The sequence below is a fragment of the Anomaloglossus baeobatrachus genome, chromosome 5 (assembly GCF_048569485.1).
Source record: "Anomaloglossus baeobatrachus isolate aAnoBae1 chromosome 5, aAnoBae1.hap1, whole genome shotgun sequence".
Classification (NCBI taxonomy): domain Eukaryota; kingdom Metazoa; phylum Chordata; class Amphibia; order Anura; family Aromobatidae; genus Anomaloglossus; species Anomaloglossus baeobatrachus.
In genome coordinates, this window is record NC_134357.1 from 569,260,215 (window position 1) to 569,276,477 (window position 16,263).

The following is a 16,263-nucleotide window of genomic DNA, read 5'->3' on the forward strand; positions in this document are numbered from 1 at the left end:
TGTTTGTCGCTCCTGCGGGTTTACACACATCGATGTGTGGAGCTGCAGGAACGACAAACAACATCGTACCTGCGGTCGACCCGACATTATGAAAATGACCGACACTACACAGATCACCGATTTTCTACGCATTTGCGATTGTTTATCATCGCACAAAGGATTTACACTCTGCGATGTTGCTACCGGCGCAGGATGTGCGTCACTAACGACGTGACCCCCCGATGATATTTCGGATGCGATGTCGCAGCGTGTAAAGTACCCCTTAGACTTCACTATGGAATCAGCTGTTGCTTTCTAGAGGTTCATTACTCTGTACCCCAGAACCTAAATAACATAAGGGCCACCCTTCAAGACGAGTGGGATGCCGGCTTCCACAGACAATAACTTCACTTGTGAACAGAAAGAAACGTCATTGTAAACTTTAATTGATGCTCAAGGCCACACAACAAGTTGAGACATTGCCATCTTTTGGGGGGGGGGGTGGAGGGTATACCCACCACTGTTGTTGGATTTTGTTTCAATAAATCGTTTGAGATGAGCAAATCACCATTGCATGCTTCTACTTAAATGCCCTAAAAACACCAAAAACCTGAGCTGAAACAATGTTCAGTAAACATGCAACATTAAGCATGTGAATTGCAGCCTTAAGACTAGAAAAAAGTCAAAGAGAAAAATTGCATGAAAAATACCCTGACTATAAATAAATAAACTGCAAGTGCTTAATAACAGGGTACTTAGTGTATACATTTTTGCAAAAAGGTAAAAAGCTGTCTCACCTCGTCACGGTGTACCGATCTGAGACAGACTGCAAGTTGGGGGCGCAGCCCTCCTAATACTGAGACTGAACAGCTAATTGCGTCTCACTTTGCTGTGTATTTAATCTGAGACACAACTGACCACTTGCCACCATTCATATTGGAGTTTTGACATGACACAAGTCAGGTATTGATAATGTTTTTAACTTCAGTAGGTTAGGGACTGTCTCAGATGGGTACACCGTGACGAGGTGAGACAGCTTTTTGCCTTTTTGCAAAAATGTATACACTAAGTACCCTGTTATTAAGCACTTGCAATTTATTTATTTATAGTCAGGGTATTTTTCATGCAATTTTTCTACTTAAATGCCCTGTAGTTGTCATACTAGGTATGGGGGAAAATTAGGCAAACGACGAAAAACGAGATGAGGAAAGAGAGGAACCCTGTCTCTAGAGAAGGAGAAGATGGTGACTCCCTAATAAAACCTTCCGTTGGCTCCCTTGACATCCCTAGATAGGTTCCGCACCTATGCATCAAGCAGGATACTTAGGGGCACTTTGCACACTATGACATCGCAAGCCGATGCTTGCGATGCCGAGCGCGATAGTCCCCGCCCCCGTCGCAGCTGCGATCTCTTGTGATTGCTGGCGTAGCGAACATTATCGCTACGGCAGCTTCACATGCACTCACCTGTCCTGCGACGTCGCTCTGGCCGGCGAACCGCCTCCTTATTAAGGGGGCGGGTCGTGTGGCGTCACTGTGACGTCACACGGCAGGCGGCAAATAGTGGAGGGGCGGAGCAGAGCAGGACTTAAACATCTCGCCCACCTCCTTCCTTCAGCATTGTCGGCATGAGCTGCGGGTAGCAGTTAAGGTGATGTTCCTCGCTCCACCGGCTTCACACACAGCATTGTGTGCTGCCGCAGGAGCGAGGAACAACATCGTACCGTTGCTGCAGCGTAATTATGGAATTCCCCGACACTACACCGATGATACGATTACGACGCTTTTGCGCTCGTTAATCGTATCATCTAGGATTTACACACTACGATGTCGAGAGCGACGCCGGAAGTGCGTCACTTTCGACATGACCCCACGGACATCGCACCTGCGATGTCATAGTGTGCAAAGTGCCCCTTAGACTGTGGTTGACCCTGAAATGGACCCTAGGCAGTGACTGAACGGGATGAGCACTAGTCAACCCCATTAAGTGCTATAAAACACACCGGGAAAACAATCAAGGGAATACAAACTGACAACTGATCTCCAGGATCAGTTTGGAAGAAATACAGCAACATGCAACAACGTGTCTTCACAGGTGATTCCAAGCCGACTGCCTGCAATGTAGACAGCATAGGAGTAATTCTTATCGCCAGCAACAAACCAAGGGGAAATGTAGGTATGTATGGACTCAGGGAGTGGGGATAAGGATTAGCAGCTAAATTGCCAAGGTGTCCACAGGGTCCTAAAGGAGACAGAGTTAACGCTGACATAGAAGATACATGGAATTGAATTCAGACCAAAGAAGAGAGAATGAAATATCAAGAAGCAATTTTTGTAGCCAAACCCAGCGACCTTCTGAGCTGGACACAAGAGGGTTGTCTGTCAACCGTGACACACCCGTGACAAGTGTAATGCGAACAATACAGACTTCTAAAGGTACCGTCACACTAAGCAACATCGCTAGCAACATCGCTGCTAAGGCACAACTTGCTAGCGATGTTGCTTAGTCTGACATCCAGCAACAACCTGGCCCCTGCTGTGAGGTCATTGGTTGTTGCTGAATGTCCTGGGCCATTTTTTAGTTGTTGCTCTTCCGCTGTGAAGCACACATCGCTGTGTGTGACATCGACAGAGCAACAACTAAATGTGCAGGCAGCAGGAGCCGGCTTCTGCGGACGCTGGTAACCACGGTAAACAGCGGGTAACCAAGAAGCCCTTACCTTGGTTACCCGATATTTACCTTCGTTACCAGCGTCCGCCGCTCTCAGCTGTCAGTGCCGGCTCCTGCTCCTTGCACACATAGCCAGACTACACATCGGGTAATTAACCCGATGTGTACTGTGGCTAGGAATGCAGGGAGCAGGAGTCGGCACTGACAGCTGAGAGCGGCGGACGCTGGTAACGAAGGTAAATATCGGGTAACCAAGGTAAGGGCTTCTTGGTTACCCGCTGTTTACCGTGGTTACCAGCGTCCGCAGAAGCCGGCTCCTGCTGCCTGCACACGTAGCAGAGTACACATCAGGTAATAAACCCGATGTGTACTGTGGCTAGGTGTGCAGGGAGCCAGCGCTAAGCGGTGTGCGCTGGTAACCAAGGTAAATATCGGGTTGGTTACCCGATATTTACCTTAGTTACCAAGCGCAGCATGCTTCCACGTGTAGCGACGCTCCAGCGATCCCTGCCAGGTCAGGTTGCTGCTGGGGTCGCTGGAGCGTCGCTTAGTGTGACCACCGACCTCCTAGCAACTTACCAGCGATCCCTATCAGGTTGTATCGTTGTTGGGATCGCTGGTAAGTTGTTTAGTGTGACTGGGCCTTAAGAAGCCAAGCCGGCGACTGAGCTTCACATGAGCAACAAGATGGCGTAGGCTGTGGGATAATGAAAGAGCACAGTATAGGGCAGTCATGGCGAACCTTTCACAGGCCGAGTGCTCAAACTGTAGCCCTAAACCCATTTTTTTTTTCTGAAGTGCCAACCAATCCTATTATGTAAATAATTGATTGTAACCTTACCTTTTGCAGTCTTCTCTTCTCTTTAGCAGGGGGCATCACGCTCATGCATGCTTACCACACATTGAAGCTGAGCTCCTGCCTTTCCAGACACAGCAGTTGGATTGATCTTTCTGGAAAAAATTGCAGCATATTAGACAGAGATTTTAGCCTGGAATGCAATCAGATGTCACCCTGTAATCCACATCTACATTTCAAAGTCTGAACATCTTGAAATCCCCTAAAGATGTACGAGTTGCTCCCCTCCCTTTTCATTGTGTAGTTCTGTCCCCCTTCCTGGCCACTTCCTGGTAAACATGTCCCCCATCCTTACTTATATTTCCTACATTCAGGTATATTTGTCCCCATCATGGCCCCATCCTGGTAAATGTACCCCATCCCAGCATATTCCCCATCCTGGTAAATGTACCCCATTCCTGGTAAATATACCCCATCCTGGTAAATGTACCCCATCATTGTAAATATATCCCATCCTGGCATGTTCCCCCATGCTGTTAAATGACCCCATCCTGGTAAATGTACCCCATGCTGATAAATGTCACCCTTCCTGCTAAATGTTCCCCATCCTGGCATTTTTCCTCATCCTGACATGTTCATGTGCCCCAATCCTTTCATGTTTCCCCCAATCCTTTCATGTTTCCCCCCATCCTTGCAGTCATGTTTCCCCCCATCCTTGCAGTCATGTTTCCCCCCATCCTTGCAGTCATGTTTTCCCCATCTTTGCAGGTTTCCCCCATCTTTGCAGCCATGTTTTCCCCATCCTTGCAGCCATGTTTCTCTCCATCTTTGCACGTTTCCCCCATCTTTGCACGTTTCTCTCCATCTTTGCTTGTTTCCCCCATCCTTGCAGCCATGTTTGCCCCTTGCTCTCCATGTTTGCCCCTTGCTCTGTTTGTTTTTCCCGTGCTCTGTTTGTATGCCCCGTGCTCTGTTTGTATGCCCCGTGCTCTGTTTGTATGCCCCGTGCTCTGTTTGCCCCGTGCTGGCTCTGTCCCACCACACCTTGCCACAGCCGCACACAGCTTATAAATAAAAAAAAAAAAACTCACCTTCCAGCCTCCGCTCCTCCGCTGCGCGCCGCTGGGTCCTCAGTCAGTTCAGTTCCGGTGCGGCCACAAGACGCTGGCGCCGCCTGCTGACACTCCCCCGTCTTCTAGGCAACAGGCCTGCGGCCCAGGAGAGGAGGCGTGTAAGAAGGAGGAGAGATGTCTCCTCTACTAAACACAACTTTGAACTGCTGGCGCGATCACACCGATAGTTCAAAGTGGCTCAGTGTAGTGACCGCGCGCGTGCCAGCAAAAAGGGCTCTGCGTGCCCAGTCTGGCACGCGTGCCATAGGTTCACCATCACTGGTATAGGGCATTAATGGGATACCTGTAGTTTTGGTGTTGCAATATTCACCCACTTTGTGTGGTTGTGAAAAGAAAAACTCTTAAAACAGCTGATGTACATTTCCAGCTGCTGCTGCTCCACGAGTCAAAAGAATTCCAACATAGTGTATCAAAAGGAAGAGGGAAAAGCGGATTATCTGCTGCACTGTGGGTAAATAAATATTCCAAAAGTGTGGCATGGTAGAGTGATACAAAACTATAACGACTACATTCTGGGGGCTGTGAAGATCCTATCTAACCTCGACTACCGTGCTGTTATCGGCACCAATCCATTCCTGTTAAAAAGACAGCACTTGGACGAATGATAATCAATGTGGCAGTGAAGATGAGAGTTTTTGGTTTTTTTTCACTTACAGAGTCTGCATAAGAAAAAAAATCTATACTATATTATGTAGTGTTCACCCAAAACAGGTGAACACTATATAATAACATAATATGTGTGGCCAGTAATGGGATAAAAAGTCTCCAGTAATTGTATTACAGCGGATTCTTTATGATATTACATAGTCATCTTCTCCCCATTCAGGTCCCTACAATATCGGATCCTCTCAGTGGAGATCTTCTATAGAAGAGAATTCTCCTGATTGCCCCGTGAAGGATGGATATTGACAGGGACAGAATGGCAGAGAGGATATTACACCTCACCCTAGAGATCCTCTTCCGGCTTACTGGAGAGGTGAGAGATTCTGATGACGTCACATTACATCATTCTTATCTATGGGAATAACAGATGGACAGAACTGGAGAGGTGAGAACTCTGGAAATGTCTGGAGTGAGATTTCTTACTGTGTCTCTCCATAACCAGGATTACACAGTAGTGAAGAAGACCTCTAGTGAGCGCTATCAGGCCCCTGTGTCTGAGGGATGGGGAAGACCCCTGAGCCCAATCACGGGGCCTCCACCTCACCCCCCGATACATGAGGACATCAATGACCAGAAGATCCTAGAACTCACCTACAAGATGATTGAGCTGCTGACTGGAGAGGTGACACTGCTGGGAATGCTGGGACATTATACAGTAACGCTATGAAGGGATCGGGGGTGACGGTATCATTGTATGTGTCAGGTTCTTATAAGGTGTCAGGACGTCACCGTCTATTTCTCCATGGAGGAGTGGGAGTATTTAGAAGGACACAAAGATCTGTACAAGGACGTCATGATGGAGGTTCCCCAGCCCCTCACATCACCAGGTAATAGACAGGACTAAATACACACGGCCTATAATTATCTGTATGTAAGGAATGAATTCAGTCCCTGTATGTGTCTCCTCCAGGTCTATCCAGTAAAAGGACAACACCAGAGAGATGTCCCGGTCCTCTTCTCCCACAGGACTGTAAACAAGAAGATCCCAATGTTCCTCAGGATCATCAGGTAGATGGAGAGAAGGTGCCATGAAATCCCCCTATGATGTGTAGACGGCTGTGAAGGTCTTGTGCTCAGTCTTGTTTTATTAACCAGTATTATATGTTTAATACTTGTGTAATGAGAGCGGTGGAGATGGCAGGATTAGAGCTGATCACAGATGTGACTTCTCCATCTGTCTGTGACTTTTACAATACAGTGGAACCTTGCTTAACAAGAACAATCCGTTCTGGGACTGTGCTTGTTAATCAAGTTACTCGTTCAACAGAGCAAGATTTCCCATAGGAAATCATTGCAATGCTGACAATTCGTTCCACAATGTGTTAAATGTCCCATCCTGGTCCCCTATTCTATCATTCCACACATGCACAAACGCACACAAACATGTACAAACCCACACAAACACACAAGCACGCACACGTATACATTATATGCTCACCTTACCTTTCGTTCCATCGCCGGTCTCCTGGGACTTGCTGTTCTCCGGTGCGGGCCGTGTATCGGGTAACCATAACGACGAGGGCGGAACTTCCTGCCAGAGCGCTGACGTCAAAGGCAGAGCCGCTTGCCTCTGATTGGCCAGTGCGCTGTCTTTGAGAAGCGGTAACAGCAACCAGGAAGTTTCTGCTTCGTCGCTATGGATGCCGATGCCTGGAGTGGAGTGGAGCGGAGCGGAGCGGCCCACTACAGGACCCAGGAGGCCGGCGATGAAACGGAAGGTACACATATTATATGCTCACCTTACCTTCCGTTCCACCGCCGGCCTCATGGTACTGGTAGTTCGCCGCCATGTACCCGGGAACTACAAGAACCATGAGACCGGCGGTGGAACGGAAGGTAAGGTGAGCATAATAGTGTATGTGTGTGCGTGCGTGTGTGTTTGTGCGTGCGTGTGTGTGTGGACTGCAAGTGCGGGTCAGAGCGCGGTGGATGTATGGAACCGGAAGTGTGTGCGGTAAGGATTTCGCTCGTACAGCAAAGCTTTCTCGTAAAGCGGGTTACAAATTTACAGAAAGCTTTGCTTGTTAAGAGAAATTCTCGTTAAGTGGGTTACTCGTTAAGCGAGGTACCACTGTATTTGTTGTAGGGCAAAGATCTGACCCGTATTAATACTACAGAGACATATGTGAGGGGTGATGAGCGGAGTAAAGAGGAGATTTTATCCAGTAAGAGGACAATGACAGAGAGATGTCCCCGTCCTCTTCTCCCACAGGACTGTAAACAAGAAGATCCAGATGTTCCTCAGGATGTGTTTCCTCCAGATCTATCCAGAAAGAGGACAACACCAGAGAGATGTCCCTGTCCTTTTCTCCCACAGGACTATAAACAAGAAGATCCCGATGTTCCTCAGGATCATCAGGTAGATGGAGAGAAGGTGCCATGAAATCACCCTATGATGTGCAGACGGCTGTGAAGGTCTTGTGCTCAGTCTTGTTTTATCCACCAGTATTATATGTGTTATACTTGTGTAATGAGAGCGGTGGAGATGGCAGGATTAGAGCTGATCATAGATGGGACTTCTCCATCTGTCTGTGACTTTTACAATATTTGTTTCAGGGTGAAGATCTGCCCCATATTAATACCACAGAGACATATGTGAGGGGTGATGAGCGGAGTAAAGAGGAGATTCCTACAGATAGCCGCCCAGGTGAGTAGTAGCTTCTATATTTATTATTTACCGGTTGATGCAATCACAATTGGTACATGCTAAACATGTTTTTGTTTTTTTTATTTGTTTTTTTTTATAAAAAAAATTAGCTTTTTCTATTCCATTGTTGTGGAAACTCCCTTCTTGAGAGCTAATTTGGGGTGAGATCCACATCTGCCATTGTTGGTCCAATTAATAGCGATGCATCGTAGACAAGAGCACACACCCGGGGTCTGTCAGTGTACCAGCTTGTCTGGTCTTGGTCCCCAAGAGACGAGTACTTATTACATTAACAGATGAATGCGATGGCTTAGTACTTATCCATAAGGCATATAAGTTTCATAACAAAAAGTTTCTAAAACATAGACTTTGTTGAACTGTTTGTTTTTTTGGTACTATTTATATAAAATTGATAAGGTTGGTTATTTTTTCAGGTCAAAACGATTTATTTTTTTTCTCGATTTGAGGCATTTTGTGTTTTGTTTTTTTTCAGGACGGTTTTAACGGTTTCAGTTCTACCATTTTTTTTGTAACATGATTTTTTTGATAATTTCTTATAAAATTTTTAGTATGATGGAAAATCTATTTTGGCATTGTTTTGTCACATGGTGTCTAACTGGAAACTCACTGAGTGTCAAGACTACTTTTGATGCTGTTCACACAGCGGAGTCAGACACTCTTCACGATACTCCTTTTGAGTTGCACAGAAAGGCTCGGACGTTGACCAGCTGTGCTCTTGGTAGTAATGGGGCTTGCAGGAGTTGATATCTTCTAGTCTGTGGATTACTGTTTGAGTTACACGTTGCAGGAGACCTATCACAGTCGCCTCCACCCTTTTTAGGATGGTGGAGCCTGTACTCCCATGCCAATTATAGCTTTTGCGATCCCGGTCTTTTTGCTTTGATATCCTGTTGCTGGTGAACTTCGGTGTGTTGTGAAAATACTTTTGTTGTTTGATTATTTCCTCCCTTTCTTTTAGTTTCCTACTGATCATGTATTGTCTGTACCTTTGTGAGTTTGAGTTTTTTATTTCCACCCATCTACTTATTTGTGTGGGATTAATCACTCTTATCCCAGCCCTCTCCTTGGTGGAGGGAGGGATAGGGGGCCACTAGACCAGGGTTGTATAGGAGTGAGGGTAAGGAAGGCGGCCCAAACATCACCACCTTCAGGCATATCTTTGGGATCAGGGTCAACGAGGGTTCCTTTAACCTGAGGGACAGTTTAGGCTCCACTGTTCCTAGTGATCCCATCACACCTCGTGACACAATTTAGGTTGTTTTCTTTTACTGTTTTCTCCATACAAAATAAATGACCAGACAGTCGTTTCGGATGTGACAATATCAATTATGTGTAAATATCTTTTGTTTGTTTGTTTTAACCCAGAAGCTGCGTTTTTAGTGGCAAAACGGGTTTTCATGGTTTTTTTGGGGGGAGGGGGGTTTTACACTTAACTTTTTTTTTTATTTTTCACTCTGACCCATTGTTAGACATGAATATTTTTGTTACTTTGATATTTGGTCTCATGCTTTGTAGTACTAGTGTATTGCAGTACCTGAGACCTGTTAGTTTCTCACTGACTCTGCCTTTTAGACTCTACCTTTTAGACTCTGCATAAAGCTGGGTCTAACAGGTTATCATACCCTGGCGTCATCAGATGATCTCAGAGTGCGATGGCGCAAGGTGTGTCCTGTCATATACAGCGGTCAGCCAGTGGATGATTGGATGTTTGCCCACTGGATGGCGATATCTACTTAATACTCAGCAACATGAAAAAACATCACTGAAGATTAAGGCCCCTAATGGCTGCCGTGAAAAAGGCGTATCGGCTGTCGTTAAGGGGTTAATATCATCATCTATTAGTCCTTGCAATGATGTCTGCAGTTTGTACCTCTGTTTTCATCAGCTATTAATTGAATTTTAATACAATTTGTTTGAAAAGGCAGAATTTCTGAAAAAATCTGTATTTTTTTTCTTGGCAGATGACTCTGCGTCAGAGGGATATCTGCCATTTACAAATGTTGAAGCAGCTGATTATGGTATCAAGCCATATATATCTGAAGATCACGACATGATTCAAGATATATCACCAGCCCTTCACAACAGAAATCTATCATCTATTCCTCATCAACAGGACCTATGTTCTGATTTATTACAGAATGTTAAGCAAAATGAAAATCTCAAAAACGATGCTGAACATCAAAACACTCATAATGGGGATAAACCATTTTCATGTTCAGAATGTGGGAAATGTTTTAACAGGAAAGACTATCTTATTGTACATCTGAGAAGTCATACAGGGGAGAAGCCATTTTCATGTCCAGAATGTGGGAAATATTTTACCAGTAAACAATATCTTAATGCACATCTGAGAACTCACACAGGGGAGAACCTATTTTCATGTCATGAATGTTGGAAATGTTTTACCAGTAAATCATATCTTAAAGCACATCAGAGAATTCACACAGGGGAGAAGCCATTTTCATGTCGCGAATGTGGGAAATGTTTTACTAGTAAATCATATCTTAGAGCACATCTGCGAATTCATACAGGGGAGAAGCCATTTTCATGTCCAGAATGTGGGAAATGTTTTAACAAGAAAGAATATCTTATTGCACATCTGAGAATTCACACAGGGGAGAACCTATTTTCATGTCATGAATGTGGGAAATGTTTTACCAGTAAATCATATCTTAATGGGCATCTGAAAATTCACACAGGCGAGAACATATTTTCATGTCACGAATGTGGGAAATGTTTTACTAGTAAATCATATCTTAAAGTACATCTGAGAATTCACACAGGAGAGAAGCCATTTTCATGTCATGAATGTGGGAAATGTTTTACCAGTAAATCAGATCTTAAAGCACATCTGAGAGTTCACACAGGGGAGACACCATTTTTTTGTTCAGAATGTGGGAAATGTTTTACCAATAAATCAAATCTTAATGCACATTTGAGAATTCACACAGGGGAGAAGCCATTTTCATGCCCACAATGTGGAAAATGTTTTACCAAGAATTCATATCTTGCTGTACATCTGAGAACTCATACAGGTGAGAAGCCATCTTCATGTCCAGAATGTGGGGATTGTTGTTCCTGTAAATCAACTCTTGTTAGGAATGATAGAACACACACAGAGGAATCTTGAGAATGGGAAGATGTTTAACACAGAAATTACATTTTTCTTTAAAGTAGAAAAATTTCACACGTTTCATATTTTATAAATTTATTTTATTGATGAATTGTAAATGAAAATTTTCAGTGAGTTATGTTATTGACTAATTTGCAAGTCTAAAAGGGAAAGCAATTTAGAACAATAAATGATAAGGAAATGTACTGTATGCAATGACCAATAAATATTAGCAAGTAGAATGCATAGAACAAGCCGAAATATTCACCATGTATGTAAAATACTTTATATAAACACTAAAACTGCATTTTAAAAGGGGTTGACCAGCAGAATACGTGACAAATGTCAGACACCAAGCATGTGACGTCTAATAATTATGGCCTCTTAGTTATCAGATGAGACTAAATGTGGACTGGATATGGTATGCAGCTGGTATATCAACATTGAACCAAGAATTACATTAAGGATATGAGCCGAAGTTCGGCTATCACTCACGCCGAGCTCACGGAGGTGATCATACGGTCACATCTTCATGATAGCCATGACATATCCATATGTCGTAGGTTGGGAACCTCTTCCTAACCATGACATATGAGTATGTGAAAGGTTGTGAAGGGGTTAAAACACTTGCGTTTTTTAAATCATTCTTTTATAGGGGACTAGAATAATTACCCGACTTTGCATCGGTCTATAGGGTTATAAGAGGAACTTGCATCAGTTTGAGCATGTTATTTGGCCACATTACTGAACAGTGATTCCAGAGCTGACTAAAGAAGTTTTTATCCTTTAATCACTCATCTACGTTGCAGAGATATTAGTGTTTTCCCGAAAATTAGACAGTATTATATTATTTATTGCCGTGAAAAATGTGCTAGGGCTTTTTATTGGGGAACACTGCTAAGTTTATCTCCAAAAGAAGGCGGACCCCCCCCCCCTCCCTTCCCCCAGGAGAATTGCTCTGACCAGATCCCGGACATCTGTGTTATCGTCAGGTCCCCCTGTGTTCCACACAGGTCATTACTCCTGTTGGCCGGAAGCAGTATCACCAGATGTGTGTGAAATTCATAGTATCATAGTTTTTAAGGTTGAAGGGAGTCTCTAAGTCCATCTAGTTCAACCCGTAGACTAACATGTTGATCCAGAGGTAGGCAAAAAAAAAAACCAATGTGGCAAACAAGTTCCAATGGGAAAAAAAATTCCTTCCTGACTCCACATACGGCAATCAGACTAGTTCCCTAGATCAACACCCTGTCATAAAATTTAATATACATAACTGGTAATATTACATTTTTCAAGAAAGTGTACTGCGATCGTGTGTGTGTGTGTGTGTGTGTGTGTGTGTGTGTGTGTGTGTGTGTGTGGAATGTTAATGTGATTGAATATATGTGTGTGAGAGAGTGGAATGTTACTCCGATCGGGTATGTGTGTGAGAGAGAGCAAAATGTTACTGTGATCATGTGTAAGAGCGAAATGTTACTGTGATTGGATGTGTGTGATAGAGAGAGCAAAATGTTACTGCGATCGGTTGTGTGCGCAGAATGTTACTGTGATTGAATGTGTGTGTGTGAGAGTGGAATGTTACTGCGATCGGGTATATGTGTGAGAGAGAGCAAAATGTTACTGTGATCAGGTGTGTGAGCGGAATGTTACTGTGATTGGATGTGTGTGTGTGTGTGTGTGTGTGTGTGTGAGAGAGAGAGCGATTGGGTATGTGTGTGAGAGAGAGCAAAATGTTACTGCGATCGGGTGTGTGCCGGAATGTTACTGTGATTGGATGTGTGTGTGTGTGTGTGTGTGTGTGTGTGTGTGAGAGAGAGAGAGCGATTGGGTATGTGTGTGAGAGAGAGCAAAATGTTACTGCGATCGGGTGTGTGCCGGAATGTTACTGTGATTGGATGTGTGTGTGTGTGTGTGTGTGAGAGCGGAATGTTACTGTAAAATAGTGAGTTTATGGAGATTTGATTCATAAACTTGAATATATGCATTCATAAAATGTATATATTTTGCCACATCCCCTTTAAGAGTGACTTTGTGAATGTTGAATCTGCTAACCAAGGGTTGACATGGTAGAACCAAAGCCATCTGCTATTGTTCTTCAAAGCTTTCAACGGACTGCTATATTCTGTTTGGAATTTGTGCTAAGAACTGAAATTAGCTTTGAGAATCTTCTTTCTGTTACACTAAGGTCAGAGTTCAGCGAGCTTCAAAAGAGTTATATATATGTCGAAGTGGTTTAGTTTTACAAGTCTCTACTGCGCAAGACACTTATTTAGAAAAAATAAGTGTACGTGCCATGACATAAGCTAGAATTAAAAAAGGATAGTTACTTCTTGTAATACCATGTAAAGAGATAAGGAGAATCAGGAGGTGGGGTTTGAATTATAAAAGAGGACCACACTTCAAAGGGTGAGGAGAAGATGAGAAGATAGGAAGGAGAAGGACGGACTCACCAGACTCGACCAGACGATCTACAGAGAGACGGCTTACACACATCACAGCGATGTAAGATAAACACTCTGTTTTTTTCTCTACTTATCTGTCTATCCATCTATTAACTCAAGCCAAGACAGTAACTTTTCTGTAATGACTGTAACTTCAACTTTTATCTGAATAAATCCATATATGTTTTTGCACCTATTTTGCTCCAATCATTAATATACTGGCTTTGCATATGTCACGTCAAACCATATTTTTAACATATTTGGCGAGCATCAGCCTGAATGATTGAGAGGCACAGCTGTTTTCTGTGCGTGGTGATTTTTTTATTTTTTCTTTCACGCTGCCTTTTGCTGGAAGACTTTTTTTCTCACGTTATTCCCTGCCCTTTGTCCGAGAAGGGGGGTCAGTGCAGTAAAACTCTCTGTCCAAGCTGCAGGCAAAAAACGATACACTGTGTCCACATCACAGAACCTTACAGAGGTTTAATGTGACAAGCTGCACGGAGGTCGTATGTGTCAAAGCCTTGACGGACATCTGAGGACTTCCAATTCCAGGACGATCGATCCATAGACGATTGGAGCCATTCCAGGACCATTGATCCATAGACGATTGGAGCCATTCCAGGACCATCGATCCATAGACGATTGGAGCCATTCCAGGACAACGCATCACATATTGGTGAGATATGGATTTCATTCATGATTATTCTAGTAACAGTAATGTAGTGTATTCATTTGACCATACGCATACTGACGCACAGTTATGGTCAAATTTGTACCGGCAATGTGAACTTGAGAATACTAAGTTAGATAAGAAGTTTTTTACTGTGAAACGGTTACAGAAAAAGATACAGAATGTATTGGGTATGGTATACACTTACAACTCCATGGTGGGTGGGGCACAGCCATATGCACACACCATCTGCATGGTGACTGATACACCCATTACAACAGACACATCCAATACAACAGATACACACATCACAGATGCAGAAACAACAGATTGTCCAAATTGTTCGATATTAGCAGAACATATCGAACATCTGGAGGATCAGTTGGAAACAAGAGCAGATTTAATATCAAAATTACGGAAAGATATTAAATATGTATCTGTTAATACGAGACAGAACAAGACAGATGCTTCCGCGTCACCTGCCTCAGGTTCAGACATACCGGACAGGCTGGATATAGCCGAGGACGAGAGTCTGAATGAGGAGGGACTTCGGAAAAAGAAGTTACATGACAAAGCAGCCCGTCTTAACATTAAAATCCATGACCAATTAATGAAAATCATTAAAGACATACCCAAATATGATGATAAAATGGACGCCTTCCATAATGCGGACATTTTTGAGTCACATTCAGATAAATATAATGTAACGAATGAACAGAGAAACAAGATTTTCAGGGTATGGCTTCCCTCCCACATGGCAAAAAGGTTACAAGCAACACCTAGGCCAAACGAACACGATGACCTGATCCATGACACAAAGGAAGATAGGCTGAGACAGTTAATTCTCTTTACCACAGGAGAGTCTACCCCAACAGTCGAATTGTTAGAAAACCTTAAAACACACATACAGGAGGATCCATTTGTCTTTTTAGTGAAATTCGAACAAGGCTATCGTTTGATAATGGAAATCGGATCTGATCAAGAACCGACTTCCATGGTCAAGGCCTTTGTTAAAAAGTTTAAATATTTGGAACCTGCTTCATTCGAAATAGCTTCTAGGATGGAAAGTCTACAAGAGGCCACGTCATTTATTGATAGAATACGTAGACGAATGAAGCAAAATCAGGTAAAGTCAAAAATAGCCATGATAGAGGGGAACACTGACACATTAGTATCCCAGGAAAAACAGATCAAAAACAACAAAAGACCGGTGTTGAATTCTAAAAACAAGAATTCAGGGGGGGGTAACAGGAAGAGCAATATACATTGCTACTACTGCGGCCTACCCGGACATCTGAAGTGGGAATGCAAGAAATTCCTGAGGGCGGGAGTTGAGGAAAGGCTGTGTAAAGAAAATGGACTGATGCCAAACACATCCAGTGCACCTCCCCCATCTTCAGCACCTCCACCTTCATATGCACCCACTCATACTGACAACAGAAATAACCAATCACCATATGCACCTCTTACCAGACAAATAAGGGAAATGACCATACAGGGATTGGATGGAAGAAGCAAGACACCTGCTGCTCTTCTCCCTTCTCCATCCTCCTGACTAGCAAAGCCGGTCCCCAGGCTCCATCCACTGGAATTTGTCACTCGAGTTTCAATGGATAGCTGTGGTCGACCATTTTTAAAGGTAAATCTTGAAGGTCAGGAAGTAACATTTCTCCTTGATACAGGTGCGCAATTGAGTGTCACAAATGTTGATTTACATTTAAAGCCAGATTCCCCTGTATGTACAATTGTTGGTTTCAGTGGTAAAAATGGAACAAAGGTGACATTAGCGCAGGATGTTTCTTTGGAAATACCTGTTTTTTTTAAAACGAAAATGGATATTTGGTGTTGTCAGGATACTGAGAATATAATTGGCACTGATTTTATGGAAAAGCATGGCTGGATTATTGATTTGGGTAACAAAACAGTTTGGAAAGACTCTAATGGTTGTAAGGCGGTAGTTATTGATCCAAATGAATATAGTCATGTCGGGACCATTTGTTTGACCGATGTAGCGTCAGCAGATCATTTGTGGCCTGAAACTGGTGGTGATGAAGTATTGACTGAGTTAGTACAGCGGTTTCCTTCTTTATGGGCTCAGTACAGAAATGAGGTTGGAACGATGAAGGACGT

The 16,263-nt window shown here is 43.5% G+C and overlaps 1 protein-coding gene across 1 annotated transcript in view; it reads left to right on the forward strand.

Annotated features, from left to right (window-relative positions):
• The window catches only part of LOC142313055 (uncharacterized), an 85,624-nt gene extending 71,974 nt beyond the window's left edge, over positions 1–13,650 (forward strand). The window contains exons 9-13 of the mRNA XM_075352041.1: positions 5,952–6,069; positions 6,153–6,250; positions 7,455–7,601; positions 7,799–7,889; positions 9,872–13,650. Of these exons, the coding sequence (XP_075208156.1) occupies positions 5,952–6,069; positions 6,153–6,250; positions 7,455–7,601; positions 7,799–7,889; positions 9,872–11,040 (1,623 nt within the window). The 3' untranslated portion in view covers positions 11,041–13,650. The remainder of the gene's footprint in view (positions 1–5,951; positions 6,070–6,152; positions 6,251–7,454; positions 7,602–7,798; positions 7,890–9,871) is intronic.
• The last annotated feature ends 2,613 nt before the right edge of the window (positions 13,651–16,263 follow it).